Source organism: Echinops telfairi, unplaced genomic scaffold (genome assembly GCF_000313985.2).
Source record: "Echinops telfairi isolate 266 unplaced genomic scaffold, ASM31398v2 ScPeMD7_7410;HRSCAF=8448, whole genome shotgun sequence".
In the NCBI taxonomy this organism is placed as follows: domain Eukaryota; kingdom Metazoa; phylum Chordata; class Mammalia; order Afrosoricida; family Tenrecidae; genus Echinops; species Echinops telfairi.
The window spans coordinates 1,620,716-1,644,949 of NW_022111310.1; the positions used below are offsets into that span (position 1 = coordinate 1,620,716).

The 24,234-nt window shown below is 55.3% G+C and overlaps 1 protein-coding gene across 1 annotated transcript in view; it reads right to left on the reverse strand.

Moving 5' to 3' along the window:
- The window catches only part of SHB (SH2 domain containing adaptor protein B), a 114,442-nt gene that overhangs the window by 6,718 nt on the left and 83,490 nt on the right, over positions 1 to 24,234 (reverse strand). Inside the window, exons 3-5 of the mRNA XM_004710996.2 lie at positions 23,587 to 23,802; positions 14,598 to 14,769; positions 9,687 to 9,806 (exon numbers count right to left, since the gene is read on the reverse strand). Of these exons, the coding sequence (XP_004711053.1) occupies positions 9,687 to 9,806; positions 14,598 to 14,769; positions 23,587 to 23,802 (508 nt within the window). The remainder of the gene's footprint in view (positions 1 to 9,686; positions 9,807 to 14,597; positions 14,770 to 23,586; positions 23,803 to 24,234) is intronic.

Sequence of the window (24,234 nt, forward strand, 5' to 3'; positions counted from 1 at the left end):
GGGAGGGAAGCGGAAAATGAGCTGATACCAAGGGTTCAAGTAGAAAGCAAATGTTTTGAGAATGATGATGACAACAAATGTACAAATGTGCTGACACAATCGATGGATTATGATAAGAGTCGTATGAGCCCCTAATAAGATGATTTTAAAAAAAAAGAACTGTATCCTGATTCTTTCCTGATCTTGAATGGTAACTAGTTATCTCCCTATTAAATCCCACTGGCGATAAGTTGTGTGGGACTGTTGCAACAGAGAGACAGACAGACAGATCTGCATGACTAAAGAACTGTATCCTGATTCATTCCTGATCCTGAATGGTAACTAGTTATCTCCCTATTAAATCCCACTGGCGATAAGTTGTGTGGGACTGTTGCAACAGAGCGTGCAACAAACCGTCCAAGCTACAGAGCGTGCAACAAACCGTCCAAGCCAGGTGCAGGAAGCGGTAAACAGGTTGACGGGAGTCGTTGTTGGCCCTTTGCTTCTGCCAAAGGAGCTCCTTTACACCCCTCACACCAAGGGGAGGAGGGCTCAGCCCTGACCACAGCGTGTCCCTGGGCTGAGCATGGCACAACAGAGCAGGCTTCCTAGTGATGGCCACTGGGCTGGGAAGAAACCATTCAGGCCAAAGTGTCCCCTTCTGCGAGGGCCTGCCCCCACTGGTCCACCTTCTTCTTAGCACAGTGATTCTCCACTGGAGTGGTTTTGCCACCCAGTCAGCACCAGGCAGCATCTGGATTCCTGGGTGCTGCTGGCATCTACTGGGTGGAGGCAGCCCTACCACAAAGAAGACCCCTGGGCTTCTGTGAAGCCAGAAGCGGCTTCTAATAGGTTCTCTGTGAGACACTGACACATCTAAGCCTGAGGACCACCAACCTAATTCCAGCGGGTGATGGAAACTGTTCCATTACTGACAATATTTAGTGTCCAACCTTTGTTTGTGTTGGGGAGCTCACTACCCACCAAGGCAACCCTTTTCAACCTTAGACAGCTCTGTCTGTGGGCAGGTTACTTCACGTCTGGCTTACCCATGTCAACCCCCTCCCCCCAGGGGAAGGGCCCCTGAGACATGGCAGCAGTCAGGAGGGGAGGCTGCTCCTCCCCAGATGAGCTCATGGGGCAGTCTCTCTCCTGTCCTGTCCCCCTCCTGGTGGTCAGTGTCTTCTGATAAGCCTCTGTCCAGCTCTGTCTGCTAAGACCAGCCTTGTGTTCTGGACACAATGTCTGTCAGTGTGTGCACACCAGGCTCTGCTGACCTCCTGTCCTCAGCTTGTTATCCCCCTCCCAAATCTCACTGCCAAAGACCCTATTGTCATTCAAGTGTCACTGGGCACATACAGCACTCACCCCATGACCCAAACTGAAGGGACACTGGTGTGGCGACATCCGGAAATAAAGCCCCACGGGCTCTGGCCCCACTTGGGAGGTTTGGAGATGCAGTGTTGAAAGGTCACAGCCAGCCTGTGGTCACTGGGCTATAGGGGACGTCCCTAGGGCTGGGCATGTAGCCCAACAGCCTCCTGACAAGCTCTTTCCACAGGGCAGTTTTGTCAAAATGAAACCTCAGGCTCTCTGTTCCCTGATGAAATTGATTTCTGCCCTGATACACAACAAAGCTTCCGTTCTAGTCTCTGGCTCAGCTTTGACCACATTAATTATTGGTTTTTTCAGCATGGCTTCAAGTAATTGGGTTCCAAAAAAAGTTACTCTCAGAGCGGATTGCTTCTTAAGGACACAACTCCTGCAAAGAGCAAAACAGTCAGCCCCGGCTTCTTTGCAGGAGGAGGCTTGGGGTGATTCACGTTGGAGCTCTTCAGGGCGGGGAAATGGCATTTTATTTTCTTGAAGCTTTGAACCCCAGCAGACCCGCGAGGCTCTTGGGGGCTCCAGCGTCTGCTGCCCAGCAGGTTTCATCTTGGGTGGCATGGCTCATGCCCTGTGGTCCGCACAATTCTACCTGCCTCTGGAGATGCTCAGTAGCCCCTTCAAAGTAGTGTCAAACCCCAGTGTTGGGGGCTGCAGAGCTCACCAGCTGGGGGACTAGCACATCTCTTACTGGGCGGCTGTGCTGGGAGCGTGGGCTCAGGCCAATTCTTCGCGCACACTTCACTATTTGCAAGTTGGGAGAGGGGGACGCATGGGTGATGGGGTGCGAGGGGCAGCGCCAGACTGGGAAGTTGGGTTGCTGGCATAGCTGTAGGCCAGGCCCTCACCTCTCTGCACTCCGCTCCTGGGGTGAGGTGGGATTGGCAGAGAGGGGAGAGCTGACTTATAAAGCACAGCCCACCCTCACTCTCCCAGTGCCCCTCGGTCAGAGAGGCACAAGAGGGACTGAAACAGGGGTCAGCCACGACCTTGCCCAGCCTCTCTGCTGGCCCTCGCACAGGAAAATGCCAAGTAGAGCCAGGACCAGAACGGGGGCTCTAACGTCACAGCCAACAAATGCCCTACTCTGCCTCATTAAAAAAAAAATCCTATTGTGAAGAGAAGACTAATTGAGGAAAACTTAGAAAACACAAATAAGCAAAAAGAAGACAAAAACCTCCAAATCTCCTGTCATTTCACCCCCTACTCCCACCTCGGGAAAGCTGTGCCTCACAAGCTGGCCTGGTGCCTTCTGGTAATTTCCATCCACACACACAGAGGTGGCACACAGAACTGGACGGGATGTGGTGACAGGATTTTATGACAACCCTGTCTCATTCTGAGGGTTCTGTGGGATTATTGTTCTCCTGAATGTAATCCCCAGATGCTTCATGATACCCCCTATGGGCCAGGCCCTCTGATGATCAGAAAGACACCCCCAGGGAAGCCCCTAGCCACATAAGGTACGCGGTAGGTACCAAATCATTTCAGACCACAGCCCTGAAGGCCAAGGTCAGTAGTCTCAGGTTACGAGAAGGCTCATTTAGAAAGCAGGGTGCTGTGCTGGAGTTTATGCTGGGTGTGAAAACTGGGTGACATTTTACAGAGAGGGGAGGCCCATGTGGAGGGGACAACGGGAACTGTAGGTTGGGATCAGGACGGAGAGGGGACATGGCAGAGTCCCTCCCCACCTTAAACCTAACCATTGGGTATTCGCTGCAGATCAGTCTCCGATAATTTCCCAGGTTTCTCTTCTCAAAATCTTACCCTTCAAGGCTCTGTATAAATGCCACCTCCTCCAGGAAGCCTTCCAAGATGCCACAGCCTAATTCCCTCCCTCCCTCCCTCTCAAGCTCCAGCTACCTCCTTGCCCAAAGTTGGGGCTGCTTCATGGTTGCCATTCTCCACCAGCTGGAGGGTGGGCCACAGTACGAGCAGTGACAGCTGTGCCGCCCAACAAGTCTGTGCCGAGAATGTGGCAGGCTGGTCCCCAAGGCGCCATGGGCTATGAGCAAGGGGCAGATTTTCAAAGGGAATACAGGGGAGGGGGAAAATGGTTCTAATTAAAGCATTTCTAATAAGTCGACTTTGCCAAGCCCAATTGTTTCTGATGTGTCTCCTGGGTGAAGTACTCTTAAACAAACAGCACAAAGCTGGAAGCGTGGTGGAGCCTGCTCTCGGGGGGCTGCTCGGGTCCAGCCCAGGGGGCACCAGCAAGGGGCATGGTGCCTGCGTGTGTGCACCAAGCCCACTAGCCAGGAAAGCACCATGCCTACAGCGTTGGCACTTGAACTGTGAAAGGCTATGAAATCTGACATCTGACTTTCTTAATCTGCCTCCAACACTCAACAGATTGACAGGGAAGACGGGGAAAGGAATGGAAGTGTTTGTGGAGCTCTGAAGCCCCGGTGGAAGTTGAGGCATTTGGATGCCACCACCAAACTCACTGCGAGCCCTCAGGATACCCTTCTGCCAGACTGTGAGACAGCTGACCGGCCAAGCCATGCCCCCCCTTCCCAGCTCTCCTGTGCCTGCAGGTCCAGGGGACGGTTCAGCCCTGCATCTTGGGCCTTTCCCTTTGCGGGGTGGACCCTTCCACGTGTTTCCGGTGGGTGCCAATCAGAGTTTCTCTGGGACCTTTGAGGTGGTCACCCAGCTGTCAGCAACACTGGACCAGACCTTGCCAGCACCTTGGGAGGGTGACCCGAGGCCTTGAAACAGCCTTCAGTTGACAGAGTGTCCCTGAGCCTCAGGGCTGAGCAGCAGCAGTCAAGGCTTACTGACCAGTGCCTCACTGAGCGAGCCCTAGCCCTAAGGGAACAGTGGGCTGAGAAGACTGGCTGGCCCTGGGCCCTGGGAAGCACCCCAAATACCCTTCCCTCAAGTCTGGAGGGCACAAGGTGGGGCGGGGGGGAGTGTGCTTAAGAGTGAGCAAGAAAATCAAAGCCTGGCCTGGGACATCCTAGCTAATTAGTTAGAGGTAAAGCCAGGATTTGAACCAGGGTCTCTGGGCCCAAGGGCTCTTTCTTCACTCACAGCCCCAGGTCCCAGATCAGCAGGGGCAGTGGCCCCATGTGAAAAGGGAGGGTGGGTGCTTGGGGAGGCCTTACCAGCATTGGGAACAGGAGGGGGTAGTTAGTTTGGGAACAGGGAGCCAGGGCCCAGTAATTTGGAATAAGGGAAATACCTTGAATATCCCTGTGTCCTCTCGAGGGCCTGCACTTCCTTCCTGTGAGGCATCTGTGCATCTTCAAGTTCACGGTGCCCCGTCCCCTGTGAAGTGTGAGCAAGGCCTCCATTTGGCCTGCAGCGGTCACTCCCACCTGTGGCAGTTCCTCATGCTTTTGCAGACGGAGAGACACGCTGCACACCAATTGGGCAGGAAGTCACTTCCCTCAGCTCAAATGCACACAGAAGATAGGGTCTGGCCTGGAATCGGGAGGCAGCTGAGCCCGGCACCTCTCTGGGCCTCAAGTTTCCTCACTTGTAGAGGCTATTAGCAGGTGATGGGACAAGGTGTTCTTCTGTCCTCCAAATCACAGGCTCTCTGCTGAGCTCTATTCCCAGAGCAGCTTGCTGCACCCATGCTGCCCTAAGAGATGACGAGGGACCCAGAACCAAGCTCGGGGTGGATAGGTGGGGGCATGCTTGATTTATGGTGGCCGGAGATGTTGAAGGACCAAGAAGGGGACAAAAAGAAGCCTGCTGAGGTCGACATCGTCTCCAGCTACTGGGAGATCAGAGCAGGTTAGCGACTTACCAAGGTCCTACTCACTGCCAGAAAGGGACCCTGTGGCCCTGCATCTGGTTCCTGAGGACTCTCAGAGCCATTAACCCACTGCTGTGAAGGATGTGGCTGTGGGACTGAGGCCTCCAAGTCAGCCCCAGGGCCACCCAGAGCAAGCCCCCAGCAACCTGCGGCTCTGGAATTTCAAGAGGAAGACAGCGAGCCCCAGGAACGTACTCTCACTGGGAGGGCCCACAAGCCAAGGCAGTTCACGTGCATTCTCTCAACATGAAACCACCAGCCCATTTTGCAGGCAGGAAATCCAAGGCCCATAAGTTCATTTACTTTCTCCAAGTCTACTCTGCCAGTGAACGGTGAAGTCCAAGCCAGCTTGACCTGGGCAGCTGGGTCTCCATTGTAGCCTCTATCCGGGGTGGTGGGATATTGGTGATGGGGTATTTTGGAAATTGTGGATGAGAAAGCTATTTACTCGTGTGTGTGTGTGTGTGTGTGTGTGTGTGTGTGTGTGTGTGTCTTCAAGACCAGCAGGGCTGTGCCATTACTTCACTGGCCAGCCTTCTTAAGAAGCTCCACTGCCATGCAGGGGCAGGGCTGGGAAAGAAGCTGGCCGGAGGGTGTGCCGGGCAGGGAGTGCAGCCATTCAGCAGCCCTGCTGGGGGTCGAGGCTGCAAGGCTCACGTATGGCCCTGCGGCCTCAGGAAAGTTATCAGGGGGCTCATGACCTCAGATATGCCCCCACCAGGGGACGAGAAGCCCGCTCCCTGCTGATAGACTGCAGTGAACAGCTAGCCCCACCCCCTTCCCATCCTGTGAACCTTTATTATTTCTTGCTCCTGGCTGTCAGCAGCAACAAACTAAGATTAATCACTCGCCTGGCCTGCCTGGACCCAGACATGCCTACTGTTTGAAAACTCTTTCACTATATAAATCAATGGGGGAGTAGAGAGGAAAGAAGAACAACCTCAGCTCCAGTGCCCTCACCTTGCCTGCCCCAGTACCCCTGGAATGCAGCCCATCAGCCCTTCCCAGCCCCCAGACCCCTTCTTCCCCTGCCTCCACTGGGGCCCCAAGCAGCATAAGCTGGGTAAAACTGGGTGCCCACCAGTCAACACGCCCCCTGTCAGTTCTAAGCAGACATATATGGGCACTATGGAGGCAACTTGACAGAGACCTTGAAACAGGTAGCCAGCTTAGGACTGCGCCCCAAACCCTCATCATACAGGCAGAAGATCCCCACCCCCAAGTCACTGGCCTAGCAGACACTGGTCAGATGCATTCCAAGGCGCCTTCTAGAGGCCCAGGGAGCTGGGAGGGGCAGGACCAGCACCTGCCCTGCACACATCAGGTGCACACATCACCTAGCAAGCTGCGTTACTCGTCACAACAGCCTAGGAAAATGGCTAACACCCCCGCTTCCCAGGCAATGTGCAGAGGTACATCTTGTGCTTAGCACCTCACAGCAGGTAAGCACCAGGTCAGGATTCAGATCTTCCCCATCCAGCCTTCGGGACAGCGCTAGGTCTGCATGCTGGGCTAGAGGGATGGTGGGGCTGTGACGTTCTGAGGGTGTCATCGGACTCAGTTCAAGCCCTTAGATTCTGCCAGCTTTGCAGGGTGAAGCCCAGTCCCCTGGCTAGGCCACTCCCAGGCTCAGGAGAGGGCTTTCTTACTGTCCTTGTCCAAGCTTGGCTGTGGGCCCTGCTCTGGGCCCTTCCAGCCTCGCTGCCCTCTCCACCCTCACCCTCCACGCCCTGCAACACCCTTTTCAGGTCCCTTTCCTGGTTCGAGGCCTTGGTGCTGCTGAGTGATGGTTCAGAGGGAGCCTGTGTGGCTGAGCAGAACTCTCCCCCAGGGAGCCCAGTCTGCAGTCTTCTGGGCTGCACACTGTACAAAGCAGATGGCCGACCTTTCTCCGGCAGAGCTGCTCTGCTTGGTGGGTTTGAGCAAGTGCTTAACTGTCTGTGCCACCAGGCTCCTTTCTTCCACAGAGCAGCCCTAACCCACTTTCCATTAGCACGAGAGTCCCCGTGTGCCGATACTGAAGGCCAGAGTCAATGCCCCATGGGAACAGACCAGGCTCCAGTGCGTCTCGGAAGCCAGTGAAGGTGAGTTTGCCTGCAGTGCCTCTGGGGACTGAAAAGAGGTGGACAGGGCTATGCCCTGTAATAGCTCGCCCTCCCTGGCTGTGGTTTCTGCCAAGGCCGAGTACCACTTGCCTCAGCCCCTCTGGGCGCCTGTCTGATGAAGGCAGAGCCGAGCACTCTCCCTCTTCTGGTGCAGACCCCTCTGTAAAAAGACATGAGGCTAGACCTCGTGCAGAGCCCTCTACAGCCCACAGGCCCGAAGAGTCCTTTTATGAGACTTCTCAGGGCTCTCACTCCTTTCTCCCACTGCCCGCCTCTCCAAAGACAGGAAACTGTCTTAGGAGTGTGACATGTTTTGCCAACTTCTTTCTAAAGGATGAGGTCAGAATTATGGCACACAGGGGCCAGTGCTGGGTGCCTTTGGGGACAACCCCCACAACGGGAAGCAGCCACCAGCTCTAATGCCAGCTGGACAGCCTTAGTCCAGTCACAAGTCCCCTCTGGGTCTTGTCTCTCCATCTGCAGTTCAGGGACAGAGCACAGGTGTGACATCTGTGATCTTCTAACTGGATGTCAGGAAGCCTTGAAGGGTGGGGGCAGGCCTTGGGCAGGTGACTGAGGTCCCACACCTAAGGGGGGAAGAGGGGGCTCCTCCTGCCCTCATCATGTGCCCCAGGGCACGTATGCAAACTGTAAAGTGCAGTGGATAGATGTAAAGGGGTTCAAGTATGGGCTGGGTCCCTGTGCTCAAACTGAGTTTCCCTGCGCCCCCCATGTGGGTCACACAAGACCTGCTAAGCCTTTCCCACATCTTGGGAGGGTCCCCCTCCCGAGATGTACCCCCCTTAACCATCTCTGCCTGGGGACCCTGTCCCCTCTGTAAGGCCCATGTGCACATTCTTCTGGCAGTTTCACCTGCCCACACACCCACCCCCGGCACTCCCACTCCGAAACCCAGTGCACAGGCTGGTACAGGGGGCTGAGAAAAAACGCTGAAGGAAGCGTGGCCAAGACTGAGCTGCTTCTCACACACCAGGGGCCAGAGGCGGCGCGGCAGCATAGCTGGAATTCCCGCATCTGTCTGCGCCAGGCAGTGCCACCCAGCCCCACAGATGGTGGCCAGCAAAAGCGGGGCCAACCCCAGTAAAGGGACAGTCAGGGCTGTGCTTCCTGGTGGTTGTGGGACTGGTCAATGGGAACAGGACTGTGGGGAGGCAAGCCCACCTCTCCTTCCTCAGTCTGATGCCCCAGTCCCAGGTCAGCCCAACCCAGTGCCCCCTGCCCAGCTTGGCCTCTCTAAGGGAAAGTAGGTCAGGTGAGGCTCCTGGGGTAGGGGTTGGGGAGAGTATGCAGAACGTCGAGTGTCTGGCTCCCATGAGTGAGACTAACATTCAAGTCATGCCACTGGTCTGCAGACTAGGCAGGACCCTGGACCAGACAGCAGGGTTTTCCCCTGGGTCCTGGCAAAGACTCCAGGGTGGTATCCCCAGTCCCTCCCCTGACTGGGAGCACTGGAGGGCAGAGGGCAGCTTGGCTTAGCTCACAGAAGGGGCGAAATGGGACGTCAGGGGCAACGGCAGCCTTCATGACCATCAATTCCCACCCCCTAGGCAGGCATGGATGCTGTGGCCACTGTGAGCAGCAGGACAGACTCCAGCCCGTAGCTCTGAGATTGAGCTTCAGACTGCAGGGCCGGCTGACCAGGGTGTGGGGGGCAGGCCACCATCACTGAGGGCTCTGCTGCCTGCAGCTTGAACGTCCATCTGTCAGCCGCCCCTCCGAGGTGGTCCTACTGACCAGGAAATGGCACAAAGCAGGGGTGGGTAGGGAGCTGGGCTCTGGGGCTGTGACAGGAGCCTGCAGAGTACCCTGGGCACGGCCCCTCTGCAACTGCCCCTTGGTGAAGCCTGTGCCTGGCTCACCTCAGCACACTGCAGCAGGCCGGGCTGCTGGAGGCACTGCAGGGTCTCACAGCACTTGCCCAGGGACAGGGGCCTGTGTTTACCCCCTGCCCCAGCACCAACTCTGTCCTTGGGAGAGCCTGCCTTCTCTGGCCTCTTCTTCCTATCTGTAAGATGAGTTTTACACACTCTTTCCGGTCCCATTTGCTAACTAAGCCTGGGCCCGTCCATCCCATGGGTCAGGAAGGCCAGTGGCTAAGAAAGTGGCCATAGGCACATATACCAGCAGAGACTTTCCCACAGCCAGGACCTTCCCACACCAGTGCCACCCGCAAGGCCAGGCCAGCTGGCCTCCAATGTTGCCTGGACCCCCTTTGAGCCTCAGTTTTCTCATCTGGACAGTGGAGAGAATCCAGTCCTCACCAGGGGAGTGGGGAGGGCCGAGGCCTACACACACACAGCCAATACAGAAGCCATTCTTGGTCACTTAAATGCAAATCCTAGCTGAAAGCACCCCTCCCCCTCCCCCTATAAGCCCTCCTGGATCCCAGGGGAGGAAGCGGCAGGGCCTGGCGGAGGCACACTCACTTCAGGGAGAGCGAGTAGTCATGCTTGCTCGTCTGGCTGTTCCGCACCAGGTAGCTGCACTCCTTGCAGAGGCGCAGCAGGCTCTCCGCATCGCTCCTGCTGATGGCTCCGTGATACCATCTGGGGGAAGGAGGAGATGTGTCAGCACCAGCAGGGCAGCTGGCCCACAGCCCGGACACCCTAGGCCTGCCCCTCCCAGAGTGGCCAAGAAGCTGCCCCTGAGCAGGAAGAGGCTGAAGTTTTGTGCCACCATGCAGCTCCCACTGTGCAGGCAGCCCCCCAAGGGCCCCTGTGGATTCCCTGGCAGAAGGCCCAAAGAGGATATATACAGGTGTGAGCCTCTGCAGCTAGCCCCTGGTGTGACAAGAGGCAGCCGCTGCCCCAACTGGGTGACCCTTGAGGGCTGGGCTAGCACTGCCCTACAGGGTCTCCAAATGCCACAGAGCAGCCGGGGGACTCTGAATGCCAAAGCACTGTGCTACCAGGGCCCTCGTCTAATTCTAACCTGAAAACCAACAAAATCCCGTTTTAGCAAACAGGGTTGGGGAGGAGGACTGCTGTCACGGAGAGCAGCATTAACTGCTGCCCAACGGGAATGTGACCAAACCCCTCACTGTAGAGCCGGACACCCGATGTCCAGAGGGGGAGCAGCGAAGGGCAAAGGCAGGGAGTGAGTGCAGAGCACGGGGTCACCTTCCTCTGGAAACTGCTGTAGACATAGAGAGACAGTGACGTGCGGGCGTGTAATAAAACTGCTTCAGGGACACTAAGGCCTGGGCATTCGCTAGAAAGGACAGGCCACTGCAATCCAAGGTGGAAGGGAGAGACCCGAATTTGGGGAAGGCTGTTTTCCAGGACTCATAACGACTCTCCAGGACAGGGTAGAACTGCCTTTGTAGGTTTCTGAGACTGTCAATCTTTACTGGAGTAGGAAGCTCCATCTTTCTCCCAAGGAGTGGCTGGTGGATTTGAACTGCTGACTTTGTGCTTAACAGCCAACACGTAGGAATGGACTCAGTGGCAGGGAGTTTGGTTTTTGAGTTTTTGACTCTCCAAGAAATTTCACCTTTCAATGAGCTGGCAAAAACATCGTTTCATACGGAAAACAAGTTGGGGCACTGAAGCTGAGCCATCCTCAGGGGACGGCTATGAAGGGTTCTCTAGGGAAGTACTGCTGGCCGCTGCTCTGCCCGAGAGCGTAGCAGTAAATCCAGGGGAGGCAGCGCCGGAGGGCCCCCGGGGGCCTGTTATGAATAATCCCTGGTGGGGAAGTAAGATCCGGTTCCTGGTTCCTTTCTCGGCTGCCTGGCTACCGCACACAGAGAAGGGCCAGGATGTGGGGTCAAAGGAGAGCTAAGCAGAGGGGCTACTGGTGGTTCTGTGGGGCTAGCCATCAGCCACCAGGCCTGAGAAGGAGCTATCTGTTGGAGAAGCCAGGCAGGAAGTCCCCAAGAGAAAATGCTGGGCTGGACCACGAGCAGCTGGCCAATCAGAGCAGTGGCTCAGTGACTGTTCACCAAGTATGTCCTTGTTCCCACGGGGCAAAGAGCTGGAGGCACCAAGGCAGTGACACGTGCCGTACAGCAGCAGAGCTGGTAAGTGACTAGGGCGGGAGGCAGGAGTCCTGATGTCACAGTGGTTAAGTGCTTGGCTGCTCACAGTGGTTCGAACTCGCATCCACGATGCGAGAGAAAGAGGACACTATGGGGCAGTTCTACTCTGTGCTATAGGGCTGCTGGGAATTGGGTAATCTTGATGAGAAGGGCTCTCGGGTGGGAGGAGGTGACTGCATTAGAAGAAATGGGGGGGAGTCCCCTACAGAGATGACATTTGACCTGAGACCTGTATGACGTGGAGCCAGTCAAAAACAGTTAAAGCCTTTCTGCAGAGCAAACAGCATGTGCCAAGATCCAGGGGTAGGCACGAGCTTGGGTTGTATACACAGCAGGTTTGCAAGAACGGCCCGAGCGTGGGCTGCGGCGCCTGGTGAAGGCACAGCAAGAGGCAGTCTGGGGGCCGAGGGGCGCATAGCAGGGGCCATGAGGAGTTCCACACAGGGATGCGACTCACCCTTGATGACCTCATGAAAGACCAACCAGGGGCTAGAGGGGCAATGAGGACACCGGGTAGGAGGCTGCTGCCGTGGTCCCCATGGAAGGGAATTCTGGCTGTATCTGGAGAAGCGCTGGTAGGGCATGCTGATAGTCGTGGGTGTGAGGTGAAAAGATGGAAGGAGCCCCCAGGCAGGTGCGATGCTGTCCTGAGTTGTGGGCATAGGGGGAGCAGTGGGTTTAGAGGAAAGGGCCAGGAGCCCGCTAGGACAGAGAGCCCCCGCCTTCAGCCAGGTGGACATGCCAAGCAGCAGCTGGGCGTAGGGGTGGGGGTGCTGGGACATGCAGTGTGGGCCTGTAGTTGGATACGCAGCCCTGGAAGTCTCACCTCAGGTCTAGCAGAGGAGGAGCCAGCACAGGGAAGCAGAGCAGGAAGCAGATATGGTGGGAGAGGAACAAGTGGAGGTGAGGGCAGGCAGAAAACAAGGTTGCAGCTCAAGAACATGCTCATTCACCCCACAGCTACTTCCTGAGCACCTCTTAGGAGCCATCAGAGCCCTGGTGGAATTGGGCTGCTAAGTGCAAGATTGGAGGGTTCAAATCCAGCAGCTGCTCCAAGGGAGAATGATGAGGCTGTCTGCTCACGTATGGATTTCCAATCTCAGAAACTCTAAGGAGCATTTGTGTTTTACAGGGTCGCTAGGGTGGTATCAACTAGATGGCAGTGGATTTGTCCATTGTCTGGTGCATTAGGTGTCAGGCCCTGTTCTAGGCACTAGGAGCGTAGTGAGGACCCAGACACATTCCTGTCCACAGAGGGGCAGTGGCTAGAGCCTGGGGAGACTGGGCCGACACCATCTCTCCATTCACTCCCTTTAAACACCGTGAGGATCAAGAGCACTGCTGGTCATGTGGAGGCAGGAGGGAGGGGCTGGGGTCGGGGCTGCCCCGGGCAGCGCATACCAGCCCAGAAGGGAAGGCAGGTGTTCTGGGCACCCAGCCAGGCATGTGGCTTCCACCCAATAACCCAGTGAAAGTGAGGCCTGTGGTACTGTGCTGGAGCCCCACCTTCCCTGAACCAGGCAGGGCAGCGCAGACTAGGAAGGTTCTCAGGATCCCCCAGAGGTGAACTTGACCTCATCTTGCCTCTTGGTGAAGAGAAGATAGGGAGGAAATGCTGGGGGGCTGCTCTGGACTTGGCCGAGGGTCCTGTCAGAGGCCCTTCAAGGGCCTAGCCTCTCAGACTGAGGCCTGCCCGGCCAGGGAAGAGGAAGAACCCGGCTGAGTCAAAGTCCTGGCTGTGCTCGGTCAGGATGCCTGGGAACAGCCCAAGGCAGCTGGCCTCATATTTTGTTTGTTGATGAGAAAGCGCACCCTTTGATCAGAAATAAGCAAAACCTGCCATCCAATCTGCGTGGCTGTGGGAAGTGATTAAGAGGACACCTGCTGGGAGGGTTCCCGGCATGCTTGGTACCAGGCGGGTCAGCCTCCATAGATCTCAGCATATGCTTTCCTTTGGAAAGTCCTGCATCCTACTCATGGGTCAGCATTTCCTGTGAGGGGACGCACTGCTGGGCCAGGACCAGAGCCCCCATCAGGGGCCATTACAGGCCACGCGGAGTGGGCATGACCCCCAAGGAGCCGGCTCCACAGAGGCCTGTGCTATGGCAGGTGTGCTCAGGGTGGGGAGAGAGTGAGAGTGAGGGAGAAATAGGAGTGTGTGGAGTGTGTGCTGAGCCTACCCTCTGAGCCAGAGTCTTCATCTGAACAGTGAGGAGATGGTGTGCTTTCTCACACGTATGCTTGCTAAGAGGATGAGCCACACCTCAAAGCACAGCACACCACCGAGTACCTGCTTCACCAGGTGCCTGGGCATCAAGAGCAGCCTCTCACTGCGGTCCAGATGGCCAGGGCAAGTGAGAAACTGGCAAACCCAGTTGGTCAAGCTTAGAGCGAAGAGCAGCCTGGGAGACTGAACCTGGCTCTGGAAGCGATTCAGCTGGGCTGAGTGTGGAGGCAGGAGCTTTTCTGGAGGTGAAGACCATTATGGGAGTGGGAGGTGGGGGTGATGGGCCGGCAAAGCAGAAGAGGAACCGAGAACCCCCACCCTACAGGTGTACAGGCTTTTGCCCAACTAAACTCCAGCAGCTGTGGAGCAAACCAATCAGGATGAGACAGGGCTTAGGCCACACTTGGCTTTGTAAGAATTCATTGGCTTCGAGATGAAGTTTGAAACAAGGATGTAAGAGGGAGGGGTGAGTGGAGTGGTATGCTGTTGGCATCCAAAGGCAGGGAGGAAAGGGGTGCAGGGCACAGGCTTAGGGCCAGGGCTCAACAGGGTGGGTTCCAGTGTGGGTTCTATCCCCTACCACCTTGCTTGAGGCACCGACCTCAGACTAAACCCCAGACAAAACACTCAGCACATTCGAGTCCAGTGCGTGAACCAGATAGGGCTCTGGAAGTTGTGTCTCTTTACTGAGGCTACTACTAAGGTGACCAGATTTTAACATTGGTAAAGCGGGACACCATTGATAAAACTCATATCCTGCGAAATAGCCACATGGCAGCCGAAAACCATATACCCTAGCTTGTCGTGCATTCTTTCAAAAAATCGGAACTTTTTAAAAATGCCACGGGAAAAATTGTTAAAAAGCGGGATGTCTGGTCACCTTATACTAGCCCCAATTTTCTCCCGGGGAGGGGCTGGTGGGTTTGGTTAGCAGTTTGATTACCAGGACTAAAAGGGCCCTTTCACTGCCATTCTCTGGGCCTGAGTTCTTAAAGCGAGGAAAAAAGAGCAGAGACAGAATGGTCGGGGGTGGGGTGTTGACTGCTGAGTACTGCTCTCGGTTGAACTTACATCTGCTTCTCCAGGGGCACAGTCGGGTCCACTCTTTCTCCCAGGATCCCACAGAACTCGGGGCTCCCATGTTTGATGGGCTTGAAGCCCCCTCCGGGAGCTCGAAGCTGGCGCCGTCGGTCCCGGGAAGGAGAGGGAGATGCTTGCCGCTTGTCGGTGCCGTTGAATTGGGCTGTGGGGAGAGAGCGGGACAGCACTGTTACCCTGAGGGAGCTCAACCCAGAGGTCAGTGGTCGTGTGGGAGGGGTTTGGATGTCCTAGTTGGAGCTTCACAATTTGCCAGAAGCTGCTCCAGGCAATGGGAAGACCACCGATCAAAAGCTTCTTTCTGTGGCAAGGGAGGAACCAGGTGCACTGTAAGCTGAGTCTAGGGCTCCACTGGCTAAAAATCTGAGTGGACAGTTCTATTGCCTGCAGCAAACCTCCTCCTGTACACAGTGAGACCAGGGTGTGGAGCAGAGAATGCTGACTTGGGGGGGGAGGGGGACCCACATGCCTCAGCACAACCTACAAGGCTCTCCAGGATGACCCCCAGCTTCCAGCCAGCCCACTTCATGCCTCCCTGGGGGCACCTGCCTCGGAACGAGCCTTCCTATCACACAAATAGCCATGGCGCCCCTCTTCTGTTTAACCTAAATCTCCATTGGAGCAACTCCATTTGCTCTTCAGGGGTCACCTGCTCCAAGAAGCTTTCCCTGACTGCAATTCCTCCTGACTCACCTTGCTCTCAGACCCCGGGCCCCATGGCACCCTTGTCTGTGCCTGTGCCCGTGCCCGGCCTCAGTATTGTGCCTGCGACAGAATGGGTGCTCAAGATCAGGACACTTAATGAGCTATTTTACTTTTTTGTGGGGGAGGGGATCAGTTTTCATAGCAGATAAACTGGATGAAACCTAATAACATCCTAGTCAACACTGTAATTCCCTACTGAATTAATTTATACATTTACTTGCAGGCTTCTGCTGCAAGTTTAATAATATAGCTATGTATTTAAGAGAGAACAGGTGGTGATGAGTGACAGGTTTAATTAGGCAAATCATTTCACCTAAAATGAAAATATACAAATTCTAAGTGCCATGATTCAGCAGCAGCAGCAAAAAAAAAAAAAAAAAGGAACAAAAGCTCCAAACACAACTGCTTTCATTCCTTCTAATTAAGTTTTTCCTTAATCTGCAATTTAAAATGGCAATACTTCTAATTTAGTGATTTTTCTGTAAAAGATAAAGACACAATCCCTCACAAGACTACCAGCATTTAGAAAGAAGAAAGTAAGACACACACACACACACACACACACACACCACTACCACCAAGCCACCCCATGCATCGTTAAGAGTGATAGAACCTAATTATTTCGACCTATAAAACCCACTGCCATCGAGTAGACTCTGATGCATAGTGACCCTCTAGCACTTCAGTGACTGAGAACCTTCACGGGCGCACACAGACCCATGTTTCTCCCATGAATTCCACCTACAGGTATCAAATAAGAACTCGAGTCCTGAAGGAGGGCAGTGAGCCTCAGAGCCGGGCAAGCGAGGCCCCGGCTCTTTTGACTGTGGCTCTGTTGGGGAGGGGGTGGGGAACGGGGGACCCCAGTCAGATGCAGGAGCCGAGGCCTGGAGGCTGATGTCCTCTCGCTGCAGTCAAAGAGCTGGCCTCATTTTCCCTTTCTGCTCTGCCTGTCCACTCGCTCGCCCTCCAGTCGGCCTGTAAAACAGCCGCTCAGCAAATGTTTGCTTTGCATTCCCAGGACGCCAACAAGAGGCCTCTGTGTTCACCTCACAGGCACACGCAGGCCCTGGGGCACTGCACTGCCACCCGGGGTGGGGTGTCCAGGAACAGAGGTCCCCATTGTGTGGGGAGGCGAGGGGCAGGCCACTGGGAAGGCTGTCAGGCAGGCGCTGGGCCACAGCCGGGTTCCAGGAACGCTGTCCACACGTGCCTACAAGCCCGGACTGGGGGGTGAACCTGGGGGAAGGAGGCATGTCTCTGTGCTCCATCTGTGCATCCCCAGGTGCTGAGACTCCAGCCCAGGGGCTGTTGCTGGCTAGGGGAAACCTGATGATAACCCTGATGGAAATGACTCGATATCCTAAGTGCAGACACCTTCACAGCTGCCAGATCGAACCACCTGTGCTACAGAACAAACACCCAGTTCTGGAAAAAGCAGACTTGGATAAAGTCACCTTGGACTTGAACCCAGGATTCCTGGGTCCCGAGAGTCAAGTTCAGCGTCATCCAACCCACTGCACAAGCTGCTGTCAGAAACAGCAGCGACAGGAACGGTGACGCTAACACTGACGGCTAAGCTCTGCATGCAGGCGGTCTCTGGGGTGGGCCACACCACTGTCCAGCAACTTGCTCCAGTCACCCTGCCGGCATCAGACACAGGTATCATGCCAGACCTCCTGTCTTCAGCACTTGGCGCCTTGGACGGAACAAGTGGCCACCGCAGACAGATGGAGGAGGTCTGCTCCCAGGATGCGGTGTGTCTCCTGACAGCTTCCCTGTAGACAGCCAGGTCTAACGCCTGGCAAGTGACTCTTCTGACACCACCCCCAAGCCTCCCGGGACCTGCACAGAGCAGGCTGGGTATTTGTCCCCATCGAGGCTCTGGCTCAGAGCAGGCGGCAGACAGGAGGACAGAGGGGATAGACACGCTCTCCCACAAGCTCTCCAGCTTTTCCCATCCCAATCCTCACCGGGACTTCCACCAGAGGCGGCAGCATGAGCAGTCAGTCCACAGTCACGACTGGACTGCCCTGCCCTCGTCTGTTTCCTCAGAGCTCACCTGGAGAGCGGACAGGTTTGCTTCATGAAACTGTGGTTGTAAACCCATGTCTGAGGTTCTAATACCATCTCTGCCTGTCCCCCACCCCCCAACCGGGGATTGGTTTCCTGAGCGATCCATTCAATAATTTAACAAATATCTGAGTGCTTACTCTGCGCCAGGCAGAGCTTACAAACCTCAATCTACCTGGAGAGCAGTGACTTGTCTCAGACTCGCTGGGAGACTCCAAGCCTTTATGGGGTTTGCTCTCTCTCTCTCTCTCTGTCCACAGGAGACAAAGGTACTTGGAGGAACATCTCTGTCCATCAATATAAGTAGCAGGTGAACTGAAGTGCTTCTGCATTTAGGGGACTAAAAGGATTCATTCAGATGTCAAACAGAAACACCCACTGGAAAAACCTGTCCCTCAGTGACATACTAGCTGAGGGAGGTGAGCCGTGCCAGCTCTTACCTAGAAACTGAGGAGTGATTAAAGTGCTTGGCTGGAGGCCCAACAGGTCAGCAGCCGGAGCCCACCTGGAGCTTCATGGAGGAAGCTCTTCAGTCTGCTTCTCTGAGATCACAGTCTCCCTCAGGTCCACAGGGCCACTATGAGGTGGAATCGACTGGGCAGCAGTGGGTTTCCTGGCAGAAGCAGCCCGGGGGCATAGTGGTTAAGCACCTGGTTGCTGGGTGCTCACCAGAAAGTTGCCAGTTCAAACCCACCAGCCGTTTTGGAGAAAGAGGTGGCAGTTGGCTTCAATAAAAATTTCTAACCTTGTAAATCCCAAGGGTTCAGCTCTATTGTCTGCCCTACAGGGCTGCTATGAGTTGGCATCAACTTGATGGCAGTAGGTTCAGTTTTCCTCAGCAGACCAGCTGTTCACACGTGTTAAACATTAATTATAATGGTTACTCATTACATAACAAAGAGCTCTTAGTAGCAACACAATTGTTAATTTCCTTACAGGCCTAAGACATTCTGGGAAGCTATGCAGGGGGCAAAAAGCATCATGGGAGCGAGTGGAGCCAAGAGTGAGGAGAAGGGACGGAGTGGAGGCAGGGGCATGCAGCTTGGTATGTCAGGTGGGACCCAGGCCTGAGCAGCCTCCCCTCAGAGCCTTCCTTCTGCAGGGGCTGGGCCTGTTGATTCTGCCCAGAGGCTGAGTCAGTGAGGTGGGTGGGAACAGTGAATGTGGCCTGGTGTGGAGGTGGGCGGGAACAGCGAATCTGGCCCAGTGTCTTAATGAGCACATCATCAGTACTACCAGCACCACAGCATTTGGGTTCAACAGTTACAATGACAAGTCACCAGGCCAACATGGAGTGGGACCGCAGTTTTGTGCCAGTCACAAAGTCCATCTCACACGGGCTTCAGGTGAGGGCAGTGTTCAAGCCAACCCTGTCAACGCTCATGATGACCACATGGCTATGGACGGAGCAAGAGCAATGGCTTTGCCACTTTGCCTGGAGTTACGGCAGGCAAGGCACCTTCTCTGAACCTCAGTGGTGTCACCTGTGGGAGGGGAGAGACAACATCCTCGCAGGCCCTCATGGGCTAACCTTGCCTGGCCCATGTGTGGTGCCCGGTAAATGCTCCTTTCTCATCCTTCTCTCCCCTCCTTAGTCATCTCAGTAGGGTTGTTTACACTTAGTCAATGGAGTTGGCTCAGAGATGACTCACAGTGCTTAGGCAATTGACTATCTGGGCCCTTACTTTCTCTGCCCAGCTAGTCTCACTTGAAGAGACTAGAAAGGAGTCAAAAGTCCAGGGGGCTCCTGACCAACGGGAACCCTGAAGCTTATAGTCATAGGTGTCTATCCTGCCACTCTGAAACAGACACAACGTGTACAGAGTGTGGAAGAGTAGAGAGCAGGGTCCAGCCCAGCCTGGATGAGGGCGGGGAAGGGATGGGTCATGCCAGGAAGGCTTCCTGGAGATGAAGCTGGTATCACCTGAACTGACAAGTCATCTTCTCCCCTCCCTACCCCTGCCTGACACCTAACACACAGGACACTAACATCTAGTAAGTGCTGGGCCAGTAGGGCGTAAAGCCTGGCCCCTCCAGTGTGCAGCACCAGCACCAGCTGAAGGTGTTTCAAACCCGACTCCCTGCCACGAGTCCATCCCTATATAGGGAGTGGTTAGCAGCTCAACCAGTGCTTAACCCACGGCACCACTAGGGCTCCCCAGGACCTTGTTAGACATGTCAAGTTGCATGCATCAACCTCAGATGGACCAAGCCTTCTACTGTGGGGCACTTTCTCCAGGTGATCTGACGGCACCCACTGGGGTCTCTGTGTGCCGCTCTCCACAGCATGCAGGCTTCTCCACTCAGACCCAACGGGCGAGCTTCCCCAGAGCCCTCTAAAAAAAAGCCCTGTTTGCACAGTAGGTATGTGCGCTGTTCACCAAAAAGTTGGCAGTTCGATTCCACCAGCTGCTCCATGGGGAGCAACATGGCAGCTCGCCTCTGTCAAGATGATAGCCTAGAGCAGGGGTTCTCAACCTTCCTGATGCCGCGACCCTTTCATACAGTTCCTCAGGTTGTTTGTGGTGACCCCTCAGCCACATTATTTTCCTTGCTACTTCACTATAATTTTGCTACTGTTATAAATCAGGCAACCCCTGTGAGAAGGTCATTTGACCTCCAAAAGGGTCGTGACCCACAGGTTGAGAACCACTGGCCTAGGGGAAACCCCATTAGGCGGCTCGATTCTGACCTTTCAGTGGAGCTATGAGTTGGAATCCATGGGTAGCAAGGGGTCAGGCGCCCTTTAAATACCTCTTTATGCAAACACTATTCTCATGTCCACGCCCACTGAGTCAGTTCCAGCTCACAGAGACCCTACTGAGGGTCCCAGAGGCTGTAAGTCTTTAGAGAGCACACAGCCTCAACTTTCTCCCGTGGAGCAGCAGGTGAGTTTGAACTGCTAACCTTGTGACTCACAGCCCAACATCTAATAACACCCACGAGGGGACTCCATTGTCCTCACATATGTACATTTCACAAATACAAAATTAAATTGTATTTACTACAGCAAGTCTTCCTTTAACCCCAATACTAACTCTAATATGTATGGCCCTTTAGGGCCTACACAGTCTCCTTTGGTTGTCACAAAGGTACAGCTGTGGCTGCCCATTTGCAGATGGGAAAACAGCCTCCAGGACATCAAACCACCTGTCTGAGGGCCGGTGGCTGGTGGTGCGGGCCTGTGAACTTGGGATTGCCCAACCCCTCCCACTGCCTTGTTGGTTCCCACAACGCTAGACGCTGTCCTAAGCTTTCTAGGACATGGAAACCCACCTGGGAGCCAGTGTGGCAGGCAGACAAACCCACAAAATAACTTTGCCGAGCACAGCTTGAGTCATCTATCTGTCATCTCCACTGAGGCAGGCTGTCACTGGCTGAGCCCAGGACATTGCTGGAAAGTAATTCCACTGCAGAGAAATCTTCAGATGGCAAGCTGCAAATGAAATGACTGCTTCTCAGAGAGGTCTCTGGGGCCCCTATCTACACTTGCCTGCCATTTGGCTCCTCGATGAAGTGCTAGCTTACTTCTCAGAGGCAACTGCAAATAATTAAAGCGGCTGATTTAGCTTGCTCACTGGATTACAAGGAAACGCTGCACTACCCTGTGTGAGGCCTGCCTGGCTAGCTCTACGAGGTGCTTTGCAGTCACCCCCCCCCTCCCCCCCACGGGATGGTATGAGGACAGTGCTCCTCCGCCTGCTGAGTACCAGCCTAAGATGAAGAGCTGGTTTTGTGATACCTTCAGAGATGGAAAGAAACAAATGGCATGTGTCCTCCACCATGAGTTTCATCTCCTGGTATCCACCCCAGCTCCACCGCCGGCCTGGATCCGTCCCCGAAGAGACAGGCCCAGGGCTGGACAGACTCTCACCCCAGCCTCCGATGTGACTAGCGTGGCATCTGGCAGAGTAGGAGCTGGGGGGCAGGGCAAGCGGCCATTTCTAGACCCACCTGCTGGCTGTGTAATTTGTTGCTGTAAAGGCTCCCAGGGGGTGAGTCAGAGGCTGCTGGGAGCAGACTCCAGACAGCTCAGGCAGACAGGTGTCTCTCTGGGTTGACATGGTGGCAGGAAGCACACTGTCATCCATGGAGGCAGGGGGCTGCAGCCCGCCCCACGCCAACTGTACCACCTACCAGCATCTGTCCCACACTAGGCTCCACAGGCCGGAATTCTGGACCTGGGGTTGGGTGTTCCTTGTCCTGAAAATCCTTACTCTGCCGAGAACTTACAGGGTCTCGTCACCTGCTTCTCAAACCCATCACTTGCTTCTGGGCCTAGGACAGAGAGCGGGAAGACTGCCATTCTCAAGAAGCAAAGGCCTCTTCACACCCTGCAACAGCAGGAAGTGATCATCTAGTCTTCCTCAAGCTGTGGGCCCCAGAGTATGACCCAGAAGGGACCTCGCTGACCCAGCAGATGACTACTCAGAGCACAGATGAGCAAGGTGGGTGCCTTGATCAACAGTGGGATGCAGGCAGCATCTTGGAAGATGAAAAGCCTCATGAATGGAGTCACCACGGTGTTCAGAAGTCTCCCCCTTACGTCCAGCCAGCATCCAGCCCCCACCCCCACCCCCAGCTAGCCCGTCACAATCAATCTCAGACTCACACACCTCCACTGCTGGGGCATTTCTTAGGCACTATCTTCCCAGGCCACACCCAACACCTGTGACCCACCATCCCCCTTTCAAAATTCAACAACATTGACAAACTTCTCTGTCCAGGTTTCCTCACCCAGCTAGCCACGCTGAGAGGGGGTAAGGGATGAAAACCATCTTGCCAGCCAGCTGCATCTCACACAGCTGTTCCCAGGTGATGGCCCTGCACCCCAGGCTTCCAGACTTGGAAGAAAGAAGGGGAACCTGAGCGGGGGTATTACCAACAGGCACTTGACTTCGGAGGATGGGGCTGAGGCCAAGCCACACACTGCCTTACTTCCCCCACCAGGCCAACAGCTTGTGTCTCCCACACATGCATACATTCCAGTCCAGGACTGCCCCACAGGGTTTCCGAGGTGGTGATCCTCAGAGGAACTGATCATGGGTCTTGAAGAGCAGATGGTGGGTTCAAACTGCCCGCCTCTGGATGAGTAGCTGAATGCTCAGCCATTGTACCCACCACCAAGGTACCTTCCACCTCCTCTCTGGGGAGAGGAATGAACAAGGGTGCGCTGGCTTGTGCCCAGCAAACTGTCACCGAATCTGTGATCATGGCAGAAGCCTGGTGACCTCAGTCCCTCCGTCCCTGACTGTGTTATCAGTGTCGCATGATGCTGAATCTACATCAGACTTGCAGTGACACTGGTGACAGCAGCTCTGTCACCACCTGTGGCCATGTCCAAAACAGACCCGTGGGCTCAGAAATTCATTCTCAGGCGAGGCTACTCCAGACCTTCTGAAACCACACTCGGGCAAGAGCAGGCAAGTCCGGGCCGAGTGCCTGTGAGGGGATGATGGCCTGGGGGTGAGTGTCTCAATGGAACACACATGACCAGGGAGCTTGTTAACGGGAATTTGGACTCTGGGTCAGAACATTTAAAGGCCCTACATTTCTAAACTGCTCTGGAGGGGCCGTGGGCGCTGCCCAGGGACCAGCCTCTCACAGCAAGGCACCAGCTCTGACCAGTGGGTCCTTCTGTCACAGGTCCTGGTGTGTGCTGAGAGGAAGCTCTCTGGAGCACCTCATCCCACACCCATAGCCTTTCATCAGCCCTCGCAGGGCCCAGGCTTGGTTTCCCTTAGGTGTCGGGAGGGGCAGTGTAAAATGCATGGGCGAGGCTTGGGGTTACCAAGGACCTTCACCCACATGACTGCTCGTTTCTGGCTCTTGGCCAGGCGCTGAGGACATGGGCAGAGAAGGTACCTCCCCCCAAGAATCTCACAGCCTAGCAGGCAAGAGACCAATACCTACAAAGCAAACTCTGGTGTGGTGTGAGGAACAGTCTTCCAGGGACGAGTACAGGAAGCCCAATGGGCCCTGCGAGGATACAAGGGAGCCTAAGGAGGCAGTTCGATTCTGTCACACAGGGCTGCTGTGAGCAGGAGTTGATTGCACGGCCCCCAACTACACAGCTGGACAATAATGGCAACCCCTGGACTTGGTCTTGAGGGCTGGGATGTGCTGTGCCCACTGCCCTGACCCAGGGTCAGCAGAGAGTGGGCCCCTGCCCTGGGCGCCTTACCTGCCAGGGCGGGGATGGTGACTCGGTTCCATTCCCAGGGCTGGTCGTACTCGTCTGCAGGCCTGTCGTCGTCTTGGGGGAGCTTGCTCTCGCGCAGGCGGGGGCTGACCGTGCTCTCCGAGTCTGAGTCGACGCTCTGGCCTTCTGGTTCATAAGGGGTGTCATACAGTTGGATGCCTCTGTGCTGGGAGCGGACGCTTTCCTGCCTTTGGAACTCTGCGAGCAAACAGGGAGGAAGCAGGGACGTCAGGGATGTGAGGCACACACTGTGGACCTCTGTCGGCGACCCCACCAGAGCTCAGAGCCCACCTGCCGTTCACAGAGGTGAGATCAGGTCTCTGGGAGGTACTGTCCAGCCCTCGCCAGCTGGCTTCTCACACATTGCAAGCACTGCCTTCTCCTGCCCGTCAAGCCCATCCAGTCTCCAAGACACCTTCCAGGTGAGGCGGGAGACTGGCCAGGACATATAGAGCCCTCGCTCCTTGCTGCCCAGACCGTGGAGTCTGTCCTCTCTACACCTCACTCATTCCCATCTGTAACAGGAGGAGACTGGGCCAAACAAACCTCGAGCTCCCACCCACTCACAGAATCAATGAAAAGAACCAAAAGCAAGGAGCTCCCAGAGCATCCAAGGGTGCCACTCCCCCC